Source organism: Lontra canadensis, unplaced genomic scaffold (assembly GCF_010015895.1).
Source record: "Lontra canadensis isolate GAN:19392208 unplaced genomic scaffold, GSC_riverotter_1.0 scaffold3, whole genome shotgun sequence".
Classification (NCBI taxonomy): Eukaryota; Metazoa; Chordata; class Mammalia; order Carnivora; family Mustelidae; genus Lontra; species Lontra canadensis.
The window spans coordinates 31,278,744-31,297,308 of NW_022630997.1; the positions used below are offsets into that span (position 1 = coordinate 31,278,744).

Below are 18,565 nucleotides of genomic sequence, written 5' to 3' on the forward strand. Positions count from 1 at the left end.
AGAGCTCCAGACTCAAGTATCTGACCATCCATTTGCATGCCCAAGTGTGCCACCAACACTATATCCCAAGAGAAGCTACCCACCCCCCAAACTCGGCTCCATCTCACTAAATGGACCAATATACACCACTCTCCCGAGTCTGGAACCTGAGAATCTTCCTCCTCTCCCCCACATCCAAGTTCATGCCATCCATCCAATACCTAAATATCCTTCCAATCCATCTCTCCTCTCCAAGCCCGCTCTGCTTTTGTGTTTTGGCCTGCCTTGGCATCACTTTCTTTGGGATACTACTTCTAACCCCTGCTAGAATGATCCTATCACCAAAACCACAATGAGATACCGCTCACACCGGTCAGAATGGCTAAATGAACAACTCAGGGAACAACAGGTGTTGGCGAGGATGCAGAGAAAGGGAAACCATCTTACAATGTTGATGGGAATGCAGGCTGGTGCAGCCACTCTGGGAAACAGTATGAAGTTTCCTCAAAGAGTTGAAAATAGAGCTACCCTACAAGGCAGCAATTGCATTACTGGGTATTTATCCAAAGGATACAAACATACTGATTCGAAGGGGCCCCTGCACCCCAGTGTTTATAGCAGCAATGTTCACAATAGCCAAACTATGGAAAGAGCCCAGATGTCCATTGACAGATGAATGGATAAAGAAGAAGTGATATATATACATACAATGGAATACTCTACAGCCATCAAAAAGAATATCTTGCCCTTTATAACAATGTAGAGATAACTAGAGGTATTATGCTGAGCAAAATAAGTCAGTCAGAGAAAGACAAATACCATATGATTTCATTCATAGGTGGAATTTAAGAAACAGAACAGATGAACATAGGGGAAGAGAAAGAAAAATAAAATAAGATGAAAACAGAGAGGGAAGCAAACCGTAAGAGACTCTTAACTCTAAGAAACAAATATGAGGATTGCTGGAGGGGATATGGGTGGGAAGATGGGGTAATTGGGTCATGGGCATTAAGGAGGGCATTTGATGTAATGAGCTCTGAGTGTTATAGGCAATGGATGAATCAGTAAATTCTACCCCTGAAACTAATAATACACTATGTGTTAACTAAATTGAATTTAAATCTTAAAAACATGAATAATAATAATAATATCTTATCACATCCATGTGATTCAAGTGAGCTTGGCCCAAGCACCCTGATGCAGGAATAGCCAAGGGATCAAGGCCTGGCTAAAGAAAATATGCAGCAACTTGGCCATGGTCATCTGTTCAGGACTGAGCCATTGGAATCCTCCCCAGAGTTCTGACTGGTCATGGGGGAAGATACACTCCTTCTCCCCGGGCTTATGAGGACCAAAGGTGGAAGCTATGGAGCCTCTTATGGTCACATGTAGGAGTGTGAGGCCATGAACAAATCAGTAGAATTAAGGGATCAGAGAGAGTGGTGGAGAGGAAAGGAGAGCCCCAATGTCATCATTTGAACCTCTGAATCCAACCTAAAACCAAAAAACTTCTTTTGGAAGAACTCTACCCCATTACATGAATCTATAAATCCCTATTTGGTCTTAGCCTATTTGAGCTGGGGTGTCTGTCTCCAACAACGGAGCACCTGGCAGACACCATAGCTCCCATGGATGGGTGTACCTGCATTCAATCTTACCTCCTGCACTAGTCTGTTAGGGTTGCCAAAACAAACTGGGTGGCTTGAATAACAGAAATGTATTGCCTCAATGTCCTGGAGGCTAGGAATCTAAAACCAAGGTGTCAGTAGGGTTGGTTCCTTTGAAGGCTATGAGAAATAATGTGTCCATGCCTTTCCCCTAGTTTTTGATGGTTTGCTGGCAATCTTTGACCTTCTTTGGCATCATTCAGACCTCTTCCTTCATCTTCACTGCATGTTGTCTCTGTATCCAAACTTTCTCCTTTTATAAGAGTACCAAATCATATTGGATTGGGGTCCACCCTCCTTCAACACGGCTTCATCTCAACTAATTATATCTGCAGTGCCCCTACTGCCAAATAAGGTCACATTCTGAAGTCCTGGGGGTTAAACCTTCAACATATGAATTTGGGGGTGGGGGAGACACAATTCAACTGATAACACCAGCCAGCCCGCCTCCAGCTCTGCCCTGCATCAGAAGCCGCTTATGCTCACCTTCAGATTCTCTGTTGCAGGTCCAGTGGCCACTGCAACATCCAGCTCTGTGGAGCTCTGACCAGCTTCCTGCAAGTGTGACCTGATGCTACTTCGTCTTACACCTTACCTCACAGCACATCTTCTCTCCTCTCCCCAGGACTGCTCTGTTCATGGAAAAGTGTGTTCAAGCTCTATGAATGCACAACTCCATGGGGAAAAACTTTGACAAGTGACATACAGGGATGAATGGTTAAATTCTTACTCTTTTCTCCTTCCAGACAGACTGTCCTGAGAGTGATACAAAAGATGGAGTAATCAGCTGCCTTTGAAAAACAGCCAATTCAATAAAACATCTTTAGATTGGCTCTCTCTCTTTCCCCATCTCATTCCCCGTGTGCTCACTTCGTTTCTTGGGATTGCATTCTCCAATAAATGAAAAGCCCGTAAGCCTCTGCCTCGGCTTCTGCTTTAGGGGAACCCAGGCCAATTCAACCTCACTGATCTTAAATGTGACTGGACTATGCCATTTCCCTGCTTAAAGCCCTTCATGGTCCCTCCATTACCCATAAAGTTCAAACTGTCTAGCTAAAAGTTGGAAGGTCATCTGGTCAACCTTCTTCCTTGCTGCAGCAATCCAAGTCATGGACTTTGGAATTCACCAGATTGGGTTTCAAATCTAGCTCTTTTTGAAAATTTGGATGAAGTTTTTTTTTTTGTTTTGTTTTGTTTTGTTTTGCCCCTCCACCCATTTCTTCTTCCACCCAATCTAAAAGTTGAGGAGAGCCCCTGTCTATAGAGTGTCTAGCACAGTGTTTGGGACACTAAACACATAGTAGCCAGGGTCATTCCAGGTGAAGAATCAGAAACCAAGATGCAGGGGCGCCTGGGTGGCTCAGTGGGTTAAAGCCTCTGCCTTCGGCTCAGGTCATGATCCCAGGGTCCTGGGATCGAGCCCCGCATTGGGCTCTCTGCTCAGCGGGAAGCCTGCTTCCTCCTCTCTCTCTGCCTGCCTCTCTGCCTGCTTGTGATCTCTGTCTGTCAAATAAATAAATAAATAAATCTTTTAAAAAAAAAGAAACAAACAAACAAACAAACCAAGATGCAGAGGGGGCCTCTCAGGTTCATACGTTTAGCCAGCTAAGGCTTTACCATGCCTAGAGCCAAAATCCTACAAAACCAAATGCCTGCCCTCCACAAATAAGAAGTTGAAGTATCACTCCCCACTAATCAACTACAAAAAAATATTTAAATGTATTCGCTCTGCCGATGTTTCTTCTGTACCTCCCGTAGGCAGACACTCTTCTAAGAGCCAGACAGTTAATAAAACTTGCAAGGTCCCTGCCTTCATGGGGTTTACATCCTAATGGGGAAATAAGACAATTGATAATGGAGCAATAAATTTGTACGAGCATGTCATAGGGTGCTAAGTCCTACAGCATCAAGTAGGCATACATCATAGCGTGGCTGAGCAAGTAAGCTTCTGATAAAGGCTCATTAAAGTGAAGGGAGGAAGGGAGTGAAAATGTTGATCTCAGAGGGTAGCAGCAAGAGTAGGAAGTACAAAGGATGGAAGTCGGAGCAATCTTAGAAGCTGCTGAAGGGTGTAGGAGAGGGGAAAGGTGGTAAGAAGTGAGGTCAGAGACAAGCAGATGGCCAACCCAGGCCATGGACTGTAAATTTGGCTCTGAGAGTGACAGAAAGCCAGTAAAGGGTTTTGAACAGAGGTGTTCAAAGTATTGCTCAGCCTGAGCAAGAGCAGAGACAAGGTCACTGCAATCATCTTGGTAGAGATGGTGATGGCTTGGACCAGGCGGCAGAGCCAGAGGACGTGAGAGTTGGTCGTTCTCAATACATTTTGAAGGCAGAGCTTACAGAACTCACTGGTGGACTGGATATGGGCTGTGAATGGAAGGCTGATCCTAAGACTGTGACCCAAGCAAATGAAATGGAAGAGTTGCCATTTCATGAAACGGGGAGGGAAACTGAGGGAGAAGAGGCGAGGCAACAAATCAAGCATCTGTTTTTGAACGTGCCAAGTTTGATCCAGTCAACATAGAGCAGTGGCTGGATATACAAATCTGAGAGCAGAAGAAGACCAGACTGGAAAGTGACATTTGGGAGCATTAGGCAGGTAAACATTCAATGGTGTTGAAAGCCAGGAGACTGGGTGAGCCCATCTAGAGGATCAGAGTTGGGCCTCCATGTATCCATGGGGACGTGCCAATAATCTAAGGGCAGGGAAACCAGAATCTAAGAAGGAATCTGACAAGGACTGCCCCGCAGAACCATGAGTGTGATGTCCTGAAAAAGCCAAAAGAGTGTGATGTCCTGAAAAAACAGAAAGAGATTCAAGGAGAAGGGATTGACCAACTGCCAAATGCTGCTAATCAATCACAGAAGACGAAACTGAGAACTGACCAAGGGATCTGGCAACATGGGGGTCACTGGTGACCTTGGCAAGGTGAGTACAAAAGAGCATGGGAGGAGAAGAAGCAGAGACATCCAGATAATACAAGCCTCAGCACAGAACAGAGGACGCTGGAGTGATGTCCAGGAGGTGAGTGGGGACAGGATCTAGTGAACAACGGAGGTCTGCTTATAAATGGTAACCCCTCAACTGTGGCCAGGCGACAGTAAAACAGGCCCTAGCCATAGAGCAAAAACCATTCCAGCTTCTTCAGAAATCAGTCTAGCAGTACACATCATGAGCCTGGAAAAATGTCCACACTCTTTGACCCATTAATTCCACTTCTGGAAATCTCTCTTAAGGAAATAATTCCAAATACAAAAAGAGTTCTCTGCGGTTGCCTGGCCGGCTCAATCAGTAGATCGTGTGATCTTTGATCTCCAGGTCCTGGGTTCAAGCCCCACATTGGGTGTGGAAACAACTTAAAATATTTCTTCAAAATATTTTTAAAAAATAAAAAATTAGAACAAGCTATCTTCATAGAAGTTCATCATAACAGATCTAGAAACATCGAAGTATGCCACAACAGATGATTAAAGATGCAGGATGGATCTAGTCATTGGACTAAATACACTCCATGAGAATAGGGACAGTGTCTATTTTACTTAGCACTGTATCTCCGTCACCTCCCATGTATCTGACATATCTGTTGAAAGATTAAAAATTCTTATAAGGTTAAGCAAAAAAAGATATTTTAAAATATTTTAAGACTATACATAAATACACAGACACTTACAGTATGATCTCAACCATGATTTTCTAATAAAACTATGTACACGGAAAGTAAAGAAATGACTCCCAAGGAATGTGAACAATGAGTATCTTTGGGTGACAGGACATGATTTCCTTTTTCATTTTATTGTTGCATATTTCATGTATATATCAAGAATGAATATGATTAACTTTTATAACAGGGGAAAAAACAAGCCAATGTCATTTCTGGGAAAAGGAAGTGCTGGAGTGAGACAGGATCTGCGTTCCCACCACCAGGGTTCAGTAATGCTTTGCTTCCTCGAGGGGTCCCAGGCAGTCTTTGTGGGTGGGCAGCTCAGGTTCCAGCCCCAATGCTCCCCAAAGATTGGGCTCCTCCCACTACAGTCAGGGACATGCCCATTAGCCGGGACCCAGGAGCTTCCTCAGAGGTACAGCTTTCACGGGCACATTTGCTAAATCCATAATGATAGGGATGGTCAAAAATGATCATGGAAAACCGTTGATGATAGTTTTAAGTGAGATCAAGCAAAATACAGGTGGGCACATTCACTAAGAATGTAACTGCACAAACTGTTCATTCAGTGAATATTTATTGGAGGAATGAAAAGGCATCACGAGAATTTTGTCCACATGCAGACAGAGATGAGACAAACAACCAGAGCCAAACAACCCACCTTTTCAGCAATACCACTGTGCAGCCCAATCTCCAGAACCAGGACTCCTAGAGCTGTCTTCAAGATCCCAGAGTGCGTGCCCACAGGGCTCCCCAAGTGGCTCCAGGCTACAAGGCACTCTGTTTCCTTGAGCAGAGCTGCTCACACTCAAAGTTGTACACCATTAACCTGGAGGATTTGATCAAATGAGGATTCTGATTTACTAGTTCTTAAGTGGGAACAGAGATCCCGCATGTCTGTCAAGTTCCAAGTGATGCTGAGGCTGCTGGTTTTCTGACCCTACTTTCAGCAGCATGATCCCAGGGTGCTGGGGAGCCAGGCAACTCCAAGGGGCACTAGGAACTGGGAGCAGGAGACAGCCATCCGGGCAGGTTGTGTCCACCAGGCAAGGTGAGGGAGCACAGAAGCTTTCACCCACTACCCCGATTCCTAATGTCAAGCACCTTTGCCAGATCCCCAGACCGGTCCCCCTGTCCTCAAGTGTATGGGCACCCTAAAGCATCCTTGTCCCCAGGCATCCCCATTGAGATGGGTGATGAGACATAAATTCGAGGCAACTACATGGGGTTCTGGAGGGGCCTGGGACCCCAAATTCTTTGGGAAGCTTGGTCAATGACATCACTCTGGGATGAACCCCTGGGTCTGGGCTTTACCTGGAGCAGCCTGCAGCAGATGGCACCAGAGGACCAGCACAAGCCATGTCTGACAGAGTGGCTCAAAATCTATCCGGAAAGCCAGGGTAAAGGTCAGCAAAGGAAGAGCATGAGAGCTGTGACCAAAAGCTGGGACGAAACAAACAGCTCCAGGAATGGAGCTGGTGGCCCAATGGAGCGCTTGACTTGGGTGTTGGCTGCACAAGTTCTTGGTCAGGGGCCAGGTCAGAGAAACAGTCAGACACGGCTGTTCAACCTCCTGCTGCTTGGCCCTCTGCCAGATATCCTGTGAACAGCAGTCCTAGTGGCCTCCCAGTGAGACTCCTCAGGGGCTCTGGGCACATGAACATCCTGCCCCAGGAAGCCATGGTGGGTCTAACCAGTGACCACTCTGCCCCAGGGTGAATGGGTCTGAGCAGGCAAGAGCCAGACCTGGCATCCCATCAAAAGTAGCCCAGAGGCGATCTTGACCTGTCTGTCTGGTCCACACAGAGATAAAGCCTTGGATCTGGGTCAGCAGCCAGAAGACTGGGGGGGGGGCATGGGTGAGATAATCCTATTCATTTTAGGCTTTCCTCCCTTTTCCTGGGAGGAAATCTAGGTTTCAGCCAGTGTCCCATTAAGCCAAACGAAAGAACCCCCCTGCCCCTACCCTTCCTGAAGCCTTGGTGAGGCTTCTCAACAGGGTGCCCATCACCTAGAGCAAGTCAGGTTAGCAGTCAGAGTGCCGTTGGCCTTGGCAGTGGGTCAATGATGGGGAGGCACACAGAGTTCCTGGCCAGCTGCCTCGTCAAGAGAAGTCCTGAAGGTCAGGAAGAGGAGGTAAGAGCATGGCTGAAGCAGCCTGAGTCCTCCCCATGCTGGACTGTGGCCCAGGGTGCTTGTGCTCAGCTGAGCACTCAGCAGGGCACGTTTGCCATCAGCCTGACTTGCTGGAGCCCTCTCCCTGCACCAGCATCTGTCCTAGGTGTGGAGGACCAGCTCTGCGACAATGCAGGTATCCCCCTCAAGGTGGTTTTCGGGGGGGGGCACTTGCAGTCTTATTTCCAACTAAGGTGGCAGAGGCAGTGAAAGAGAAAATTGGAGCAGGAGGTGAATCCTGGGGTTCTTGCTGCTCAGGCCTGACTTTCCTGCTGCAGAGGAGCATGAGGACCCAAGATGACCAGGATCCATGCTCTGCAATGTAATACTCTAACCCCATGACAGTAATCCCTCTATCTTGTCTTCATAGACTTCTTTACTACTCATAAATTCTGTTCACCAACATCACCTCTCTCAGAGGTGAGGGACTGACCAAGGTCCAGAGCCCTGACTTCACGTGCTCCTTCCCTCACCCCACAGTGACCTCACAGTCTCATTGGCCAAGGTGAACCCCTTGGGTTCCTAGGCTGAGCATCTGTTTGTGAATTACCAGAATTAACTCTGCCTGCTACAAGCGGACCATCTCTGGTTCCAGTACCTGGTCAGGCTGCAAGGCATGCTATAACCTGCAGAATCCAGACTCAGGACTCCCCCAGGAACAAAGCTTGGATTGTGTGAATGTCAGGCTTCACAGGGCAGATGGGTGCAAAAAGAGGCTCTCTCCAGCCTCTCTGGGCTCCAGAAAACCAGCAATGATGGAGTGCCACCAGAATGCCCTAACGATGCCAGTAATGATGCAACTGGCTCACTTAGCTGAGTGAGACAGCTTAGCAATGGACATGGCAGGGAGAAGCCGTAAACCAGACTAAATGGGGTTAGACCTGCCACTGAGCCTCAGAGAGCCTTTGGAGACCTCCGTGTGCACTGTGGACAGGGGCAGATGCTCGGATTCATCCACCGGAGCACTCTGCTGACATGTCAGCACCAGGGCCTTGACCTCCTTCTTGAAGTTGTTGTTGAGAAAACCGTAGATGAAAGGGTTGACACAGGTAGAGGCCATGGCAAGCAGGTGGCACACCAAGAAGATGAGGTTGGCGTAACAGATGGGGATGGCCTCGTGGTACCAGTCCTCTAGGCTGTTGAACACATGCAGGGGCAGCCAGAGCACGGCGAAGGCCACCACCATGGCCATGAGGATCCCATTGATCCGCTTCATCTGCCATGCCCGTGAGCTATAGGTGCCCTTGCGGAACATCCGCCTCCGCTTCCGCAGGTGCTGGTAGATGCGCACGTAGCAGACCAGGATGAAGGCCAAGGGCACACAGTACTGGAAGAGCAGCAGGGAGGTGGTGTAGACGATGCGGTGGTGGTGCAGTGACCACGACTCGGTACAGACCACCTTATCTGCCAGAAACTCCACAGCCTTGGAGTGGTTCCTATGAAAGACTTTCTCCAGGACACTGTTGACCAGGAAGGGCAGAGAGAGGAAGCCGCCGATGAGCCAGATGATCACAATCCCCAGGTAGGCCTGGGGGACACTGGGCTTCCAGCCTGTTGGGTTGATGATGAGCTGATGCCTCTCTAGGGCCACAAGGACAAGCGAAAGGATGGAGACTGTCACCGACATGCACTGGATGAAGGCCGACATCTTGCAAAGGGTCTCCCCAAAGACCCAGTAGTCCATGATGGTGTATATGGCCGTGAGCGGCTGGCAGAGGAGACCCATGAGGAAGTCAGAGAAAGCCAGGTTGGCAATGAGCAGGTTGGTCACGTTGGCCTTCTCCTTCTGCCGCACAGTCACGCATATGAGGCAGAGGTTGCCCAGGACCCCCACAACAGTCTCAATACTATAAGAGGTGACAATGAAGACCATCAGGTCTACAGAATCCTGGCAGTGGTCTGAGAAGTTGTACGGAATGCTCCTTGACCTGCTCCTGTTTTGACCCTGTGGGGATCCTGGGAGCAATAAGGCCAGGAAGTGAGAGACATTCATGGTGCAGGTGAGAAGATTCCAGAAGGTTCAGTGACGAAGCCTACAAAGCAAACAGACAAGTGGTAGTCAGGGATCCTGCCTCCTGAATCCAGGGAGAGGTGGGGGCCACATAAAGAGGTTCATGGCATCTGCCATCCCAAGTCTGCTGGGACCTGGAAGACCTGAGCCTCAGAGATATAAAGCAACTTGCCCATGGTCACATGGCTAATCAGTCACAGGGCTCAGATGTGAACTCCGGTCTGATGCCAGAACTTATCATACACATTCCCTCTGACTTCAGGCTTCCAATCTGTTTTAATGATAAAGAAACTAGGGATTTGCATGCAGAGTACAAAGACAGAACTGCTTAGGGAATATGGGCCAAAATCCCCTTGTGATATTTTATCCAAATGGAGACGGTGGCAAATGCCACCATCTGCTCAGGTCCTTCCACAGAGACCCCTGCCCTATGGGATAAAACCAAACCTCGGAGCTCGCCACCCAGTGCACCCCCCTGGTCTCGGGCCCTACCTGCCCTGCCAGCCTTGTTTCTCCAGCTACACACGGCAGAGTTGAAGACGGCCACGGATGCAAAGACGGGGTCATCAGCATGCCAGCTCTCTCCTCCTGCCCATCATGCTGCACACGTGCAAGGCTAAGGTTATGAATTGCCCCTGACTGTCCTGTGTATGCTCAAGTCATCTGAACTAGCTTGCAGATCCCAAGCACACCAGCTTGGTCCATACCTCCATGCCCTGACACAGCTTGTCTCTTTTCCCTGGCTGTCTCCTCAACATGAGGGACCCTCTGCTAACACCAGATTGGAATTTTGGACCCTGGAATCTCCAGGTGGTAATGCCAATGGCAGAGGCTCTGACTTAGAGAGCTACCAGATCACTCCACACACCACCGTGATTCACCTTCCTCACGGGGTCTCTAGCTGTCATTAATCCCGTGGGCAGTTCCCGGCCATCAGGAAGCATTGCAATCCTTCCAGGAGCATGTTGAAAGAGCAGACTCCAGAGCCCCACACCTGGAGATACAGTAAAGGGAGTCTGGGATGGGGCCCAGGCACCTGTTTCTTAGCAAGTGGCCCAGAGAACTCTCATGCGCATGCCCCTCAAGTCCCATTGTGAAATACACCATTCACAAAGGAAGACCCTATTTCAGATATTCTTTAAGGCCCGCAGAATGGTCAAGCCCATTGGTGAGCATATATATGTTCTTCACGATCAAGTGACAATTTAAAAGCTGTTTTTACAGAGTATGGCCAAAATGAACCAGAGATCAGTAAAATCTGTATGTCTAATGTCCTAAATGTCACTCACCGTGCATTTGATCTGGCTTATAAAGATGAGCTACATTTGGCTATTTACAAGATCAAGTCATGAATTCAACTGATACTTTACATGCTGGTTCTTTTGGCTACTGAATCTCAGAGGCAGGAGGATTTTTCTGGCACCACAGTCTTCTGGCAGAAAGGACTGTTTGGAATAGAACCTGGTAAAATGAAATACAGCAAAGCCAAATGTAAGGTCCAGTATGTTGAGTCCAAAAGCAGCCAGAGCTGCATGAAACAGAGTTGGGTGCACTATGCTCAGAAGCAGTCAATGGGAGAGACACCCCAGGCTCTGGTTGGCCATCAGCCAGGGCTGGGTCAATGGCAGGGAGTAAGACCAGCAGCTCTAAATTAGCCAAGGACAACATGATCAGAGCAGAGTTCGTGGGTGGGGAGACCTCCAAAAAATCCTCACATCTTCATTCACTCAATAAACATGTGCCAAGACCTATGACAGAAGACCCATGCAAAGATGACATATGGCCATGTCCCTCCCAGACCACAGAACTGCCCCCAGAAACACAGGTGAGCCTCAAGGCCATACCATGGCCAAAACCAGTATGACCGCAACACCTGTGAGCTGGGAGATGGGAGAGGAAGCAAGAAGATGAGAGAAGATGTGACATTGAGGCAGGGCCCCAAAGTTGAAGGAGTCAGCCATCCAGTGGACCAGATAGAGGAGGGAATTCAAGGTGCGAGGAACAGCATGTGCAAAGACAGGAAGGCAGGGAAGAGCAGAACCTCCTCCGAGAACAGCGAGCCCCTCCGAATAACAGAAGTCTCGCGTAGGTGGAAGGCAGTGGCAAGCAGTGAGACCGGAGAGGTAGGCCGGAGCAGGAATGCCAGGGGAGCCATTAAAAGCTGGCCAACAAGCCCATGTCCATTCTAGAAATATCATTCGGATATAGAGAACAGACTGAGGAAGAAGTCCAGGACATGCGGAGAGGGAGGGCCAGGAAGACTGCACTGGCTTGTAGCCCCCTTCTTAGGGAAGCCATAAAGAGTAACATAAGGGATGGGCACGTGTGGCCCGGGACACCCCTCACCAGTCACTGCGCCTAGACCACGTGAGTGCCTGAAAGCAAATCAGCCCTTCCCAGCAACTGGTGGGAACAGGGAGAGGAGGGAAGTGCCAGGACTGGGAGATCAGTAAGGCAGGAAAGCAAGCATGGGGTTGGGACCAGAAAAGAATCGGAACTATCAGCGGGCCTCTGTGTGTTTCTGTAGAAGCTGGGAGAGGCCCAGCAGGAGGAAACTCCATGACCCCCCACCTCCACCCCAGAAAGGCCCTCTGTGCACCAGGACTGAGGATTTCCAGAAGCATACTCCAGGGCCAAGGTGGCAATGACTCAAATCCAAGAGCCCCAGATCATCAGGAAAGCTAGATTTCTTTCAAAGAACATGCTGAGAGGTGGAGGCCCCCGGAAAGGAGGATCCCTTGGAGAGAGATGCTCCTGAGCAGAATCAGGTGAGGAAGGATAGGACTTAGCTACCCCCAGGGCCTGGTGGAAAGCTATCATGATCCAGCCACAACCCCACCAACTGGAACTTAACGGTTGAGGTCTCAGAGTGAGATCATGTGGCTGAAAGGAGTAGGTCACCTTGCTTGGGGATGCTTTCCCTCAAGAGCAGGCTGTAGTTCTGTCTCCCCAGTTGTCTGAGGGCCCCTGGGGGCAAGAACAGTATCCTTTGTTGCACAGGGCCATCCCTGGCATCTGGAAAAAGAGCCGAGAAACATTAGGACCCCAGGGAGCCCAGCAGGCCATGAACTTGTCCGGGTTTCAAATTCCAGCCCTGCCACCTGTCAGCAGGGTGGCTTTGGGAGAGTTGCTGAACCTCCCTGAGCCTCAGTTCCCTCAGCTATATGGGGGCGGGGGGACAAATCCTTATCTTACAGGAGGGCCTGGTTCCCTCCTAGGTCAGGGGATAAAATGGGAACAAAAGGAGCCTGAAAGGTAGGACCCTGGAGCTCTCCCTCCCTTAGAGTCTTTCAGGTTCAGTCTCCTTCTTAGTTCCTTGGACAAATAACACAATTCAGTGGACCAGGTCCTGTTCAGGAACTCTCTCTGCCACCTCCTGGGAAGCTGAGCTGCCCATTTTGCAACAAGACCAGACTATCCTAGAGTAGGTGCTCATTAAACGTTAGCTTCCTTCTCTTCCCACACATCCTCCCACCAACACTACCCAAGGAGACCTCACTCTCTTCCACCATGAGGACCTGGCCACAGTGGTCATACAAACCCATGCCCAGGCCGCTGAGTGCACTTGACTCTGGCTTTGACCCAAAGCCTCTTTAGGAAGTCCTGCAAGAGGGCACAGAGCTGGGAGCAATCACCTACTCCAATCCTTTACCCAGTGCCCGGCCTCAAAATGGCGCCAGTGCTGCTGCAGCACGCTCCTGCTGTGAGCCCCGCCCCACCATGGAGTTCCCATCTCTACCCCGGGCTAGGAAGGGCCACACTCCCACTGCTCGAATTTCAGAGCCAAAGACTTCGCCGTCCACAGGCCAGTGACTAGCCCATGACAGGCCTCACACTGACCCTCCTTCACACTGCCCCATCTGTAGATGAGACCCCAGGATTCTGAGGGACACATAGGCAGTAAGAAGGTGGTAGCCGCCAGCATGCAGACAGATGAGATTTTGCTTTGATTTTGGTCCCTGGACTCCCAGGAGATGCCCAAACAGCCCATGAGGCTGCACCTGGGGAGGGGCAGGATCTGAGGCTGCTAGACCCAGGGGAGCAGGGAAGCGCATTTGGTAGAGAAAGCTGGAGACTGCAGAGGGAGCCCAGTCTTAGAGGAGAGAGAGCAAGAAGGGAGGGGGCTTGCCTCAACCTGGAGAACACATGCATTCTTGGGAGACAATGAACAGAAGGGACATCAGCTGTCACAGAGCTTCGGGCACCTTATACCCCACCTGGCATTTATCCACAACACAGCCCTGCAAGGAAGGCATTACTAGGCTGAACCACATGAAATTGCCAGTACCCAGCCATTGTTGCCCTGCAAACACGGCAAATTCATGTGGTTCAATCTCATATCTGCTCCGTTTTCAAGAGGGGGACGCTTGAGACCCAGCTAGAGGAAGGGATCTGACTAGTAAGAACACAGGGACACAGCTAATAAGAACCCCAGCAGTCTGACTCTGAAACCCCTGCCCTTGGACCTGCCAGGCAGATTTTGAAAAGGGAGGTGGAGCCCATGCTTAAGCAAGACGCAAGCTGACGTAGAGCCACAGAGGAGCAGAGGCTGGGTTGGCGGTAAAGGTCTCTGATAAAGCCTGACAGAGTCCATGGTCCCAGTGAGCGCCCAAGGGTGCTGGGAGGTGGCTGAGCCAAATAAGAAGGTGCCCCAGGGACCTGTGTTAGTAAGGTGGAGGGCTTTGATCCTTGGTCCCAGCATGCTGGCTCAGAGCCCCCAGCTCCCCAGCAGCGCCAAGGACCATCCAGCCTCTTCAGGCCCCTGTCCTTCCCATGCAGTCTGGGACTGGCGGTCCCTAAGGTAATGACACTCTTGGGGTTGCCTCCTTACTGACACACTCTGGAACCTCAGAGCCCTCCCCCACCATGGCAGACCACAAGAGGACGGCTCCCCAAGGAGGAGATGCAGGCTGGAAGGGCTACCACTGAGCAAGGACCCGTCCCTTGCAAGGGTCAGTGCCTCGCAGCCTCCAGCAGTGCAGGGATCGCATCCCCTCCCAGAGGTGCTGAGCTGGGGCCACATGACCACTTCAGACCTTTCTGGGTGCTTGCCTCCCCCACCCCCCAGCAGGGGACCGCATACCAAGACTGTCCCTCACTTCCCATTGCGTACCTCAGAGGTGCGCAGTGAGGAGGACCAGGGCTCAGTTCCTCCGGGTCCGCCCCAGGGGTGGTGATTCTGGAAGGGGGAGAGGGGATTATTGTACAAGGGCCATAGAATGGTGAGTCTGGATTTAGCTCCCAGGCAGCTGTCAAGACACTGGCGGCGGGAACATCTGAAGCTCTGGGAGTGGTCTCCCCCGCAGCCTGCGTTCCACATCAGTCAGAGGAAAACTAACAACTAATACACCTCCTGGTGTCCTAAAGCCCATGTGCCCAGACGCTTTCCATGCACCCCTCGTTTCTCGCGGCCCACAGGGTGAGGCAGCAGGTGAGGACACCGCGGCGGCGGAAGCCCGAGTCCACTGGAGGGGCTGCGGACTCCCCACCCCCGCCCCGCCCCGCCCCGCCCTCCACCCCTCACCCCGGCCTTGCGGGGCTCATGTGAAGCCCACCGGGCGCCTCCTCCCCAGGACCCCCTTGGCAGGCGACGCGTGCGGCTCACCTGAGGACCCCTGGCACCTGGGCTCCGGGACCCTCCGCCCCCCGCACCCACGGGGCCGTCGCGGGGCCCGCGCCCGCCTACCCGCTCCGGCGGCCACGGCGCTCACTGGGTGCCGAGCCCAGCCTTCCTGCCCATCTGCCCGTGGGCCCGCTCGGCTCCCTCCTGCTCCGCCCGCCGCCCTCCGCTCCCGCGCCCGCGCCCGCCCAGTCCACCTTCGGCGCCCGCCCACTAGGACCGCTCCTCTGCGAGCCGCGCCCGCGAGCCCCACCACTGGCCCTGCAGCTCCGGCCCAGCACGCGGGCCTCCCCCCGCGCCGGCTCCGGTCCCGCACTCCAGACTGGGGCTGCGCGGCTCTCCCTGCCTGGGCCTCGGTGTCCTCATCCGCGAAATGGGCCGTTCATGAACTGGTTCACGAATATTAATTGCAGGCCTTCTGTGAGCTTGTTTCTCCTGCTGGACACACACAGCCGAAGAAGGCAGAGTCGCTGTCCGTGTCATTCTGGAGCTCCCGGTCCTGGGAGGAAAGACAAGCAAGAGACAAATAAATGAGTTACCTCGGAGTGAGATGCTGTGGGGAAATAGGTCAGCTCTAGATGGGTGGTCCAGGCAGAGAGCCTGGCAGAGAGCCCAGCAGGAGCGCAGGCCCTGAGGCTGGAGGCTTTGGCCCCTGGAGAGCACCAGAGGTGGTGTCTCGAAGAATGTTAGCAAGGAGGCTTGCAGAGGCTCAGGTGGGACAGTCAGGAAGGACTTAGAGGTGCTGGAAGGGCCTCCACGGTTGTTGCAATGAGAATTAACAGAGAAAGCACTTCTCCATCAGGGCCCAGGCAACACAGGACTTGGTTGAAATGGAACAGGATTTGTTACACGGGCTGTTCCTGCTTTAAATACACTAATCATTTTCTTCCCTGAGGAGGCCACATAGTAAAATTAAGTATGTGTTTGGAGGACCTCCTGAGAGTAACAGATCTGCTTCAAGGGAACATCCTAAATCTGGGACAGGTACAAGTCTCCTATGACATGACACACACCTCCCAGGTACTCCTTCCACACTCCAGGTAAACACCGAGGTACCATTCATCTGTGGAAATGGCCCTGGAGCTGTGGGCAATGACCCCTTCTAGAGTGGCAGCTGTCATTGATGGTACTTGTGGACTCTACGAACATGACCTTATTTGATCATCACAACAGCTCCAAGATGTAGGCATTTTTATTCCTACTTTACTGATGAAGCCAAGTGAGACTCCAAGACTTGGCTAAGAAACACTCAGATCAAGCCTGCCAAACCCATGACTCTGCTCACAAGGGCCTTCCAATGACCCTCCTGCTAGGATGCATTTCTCCAGCCCTCCATGCTCCATGGCAGAGGCAGGGAACACCCCAGCACCCTTGTCTCCCCATTCCCCATCTCAAGGGCACCAGTCTCTCCTCTGCCCCCAAAAGCCCAGCATGGGTCCATACGCAGAGGCAGCATCTGACAAAGAAAGGAAGATACGCATTTAACGGAACTTAATCATAATTGTAACTTCCTAGAGTCTAAAGTGGACAATATTTCCTATCCAGAAACTTCTCAGCATAGCCACCTGTTCTCTGTGCAGGCAAGAACTCAGACGCTGTCCCTTCCTCCCCATGGGGCAGCTGTGTCAGGCCTCGTTGGGGAGCCCTTCCAAGCAGGCCGCCACATACACACATTTGAAAACCACTGCCAGGGCTCAGGAGTCTGAGCCCCCGCCCGCCACCCCGTGGTCAGGGAACAGCCAAGGAGCTGAGACAGCAGGCAAAATCGGACAGCCGAGCGAGCGTTGGCTCCTCTTCAGCCAGTGAAAGGAGCACCTGCTCTTACTCCCTCCTGGTGCTCACCTGGTGAAGTGCGATCATCCCATTTCTCAGTGAAAAACACTGAGACCCAAAGAAGTAGAGTGACTTGTCTCAGTCTTCCAAATTGTAGATGGCCAGGCTGGGATCTGAAGGCAAAGTCTGAGCGCCTTCTCCAACCCTGTAGTGCCCCCTGAGATGGGGAGAGAGCGCCTCACAGCAGAATTCCTAGTCCAAGGAACACTACAGGAACACGCTGTCAGACCCTCTGTCTTTGCTGGGGAAGGAAACAGCACCCTCTGGCGGCAGCAGAGCTGGGCACCCAGCAGAGCTCCCCCCAAGAAAACGAAGGCCACAAGCAAGAAAGGGGACACTGTATTTCCCATCTCGTGGGGTCCTAGAGCCCAGATCCTAGTCTGGGAGGGCCTGCCAGCCAGGCAGGCTACATTCCACAGTCTCTGGGGAAGGGGCTCAGTAGGGTTCTCCCTGCACTGTAGAAGTGGCTGGCTTTTTGTCTGACCTAGACACTGAGCCTCCTTAACAGCCTAGTGATGGACCTCACTTCCCACCCCCCTTCGGCATGTCCCATGTGAATCTCTTTGGAGCCAAATGCAAGCACTAATCCCTCAGGCGTGTTCAGCCCTCCACAGCCTGCAGTTTGACCCCCTTGGTCCACTGCAAAGTCTCCTTGGGCCGACGAGAAAGCTGGGGGTCAGGAAGGAGGCATACACCCCAACCACCCTCTTGCTGGCAATGTGCTGAGATTAGAAACGAGGCCTGTTCCTGCCACCATCTTAGGAGCCAGTGTGGTAAGTTGTCAAGGGCTGGGCGCAGGGGCCAACTCTTCAAGCCTCAAATTCTCTTCTGTAAAATGGAGCTAATAATAAAATCCACCTTGAGGCTATTGTAAGCAGAAATGAGAAGAGATGTGAATGGCTCCTAGCACAGGAAACATGCCCTGGATATCCAAGGCTGCTGTTATTGCCCCCAGTTCTCCTGTGCTCCTCCACCCACTTGAGCACTACCCCTCCCCCCAAAAGCTAATGAGCAGGCTCCAGCAATTCTAGTCTGGAACCTCTCTGGACCCATACTCCCACCCGAATTAGTCCAACATGGTCCTAACGGGCCTCATCTCCATCACGGTGAGCTTCTCAAAATCAGTCTGTTTCCCCTTAAACCTTTCTAGGGTGTCTCCCCCAGACTCCTTCCCCACTCAAACTCTCCATTTTTAGGGACTATCTTTGCATCTCACATATCCAGGTTTGTATAGATGTTGTTTCCATGGGCTGGACTCACTGAGCTCATTCTCCACTTGGAAAACTCCTATTCATTCTTGGAGACCAACCCATACAACCCGCCCTCTGTGAAATGTCCCTGTCATTTCATTCCACTACATGTTAGTTCTAAAGGGAAGCTAGCGAGTGTGTCCCCCACACGGAGAGCTCCCAGACAGATGTCCTGCTTTGTTCCTGGAAGAGACACAGCAAAAGAAAACCACATTAGCTATCCAGGAAAATCAGTTTATTTTCCCATTCCTATGAACAGAGAACTGAAGAATCCCATACACTTAAAAAATCAACAGCACAAATGAGACAGGTCACGATAAATAAACAACACAACTGACCCCACATAAAACTGAGGTGACTCAGGGACT

General features: G+C 51.2%; 1 protein-coding gene across 2 annotated transcripts; it reads right to left on the reverse strand.

Moving 5' to 3' along the window:
* Positions 1–8,239: 8,239 nt before the first annotated feature.
* LOC116879542 (neuropeptide Y receptor type 4-2) lies at positions 8,240–15,215 on the reverse strand. Of its 2 annotated transcripts, none has more exons than XM_032877885.1 (2): positions 15,181–15,215; positions 8,240–9,516 (listed from the first exon to the last, which is right to left on the reverse strand). In XM_032877885.1, exon 2 carries the CDS (start codon positions 9,474–9,476, stop codon positions 8,349–8,351), a length of 1,128 nt encoding a protein of 375 aa, XP_032733776.1. In that variant the 5' UTR covers positions 9,477–9,516; positions 15,181–15,215; the 3' UTR covers positions 8,240–8,348. The 2 variants fall into 2 exon arrangements, with proteins under 2 accessions (XP_032733776.1, XP_032733765.1); XM_032877874.1 differs by lacking the exon at positions 15,181–15,215 and adding an exon at positions 9,987–10,024.
* Between the last annotated feature and the right edge of the window lie 3,350 nt (positions 15,216–18,565).

Coding starts and splice junctions, on each gene's coding strand:
- LOC116879542 (XM_032877885.1), bottom strand. CDS start 9,476: ATGAATGTCTCTCACTTCCTGGCCTTATTGCTCCCAGGATCCCCACAG.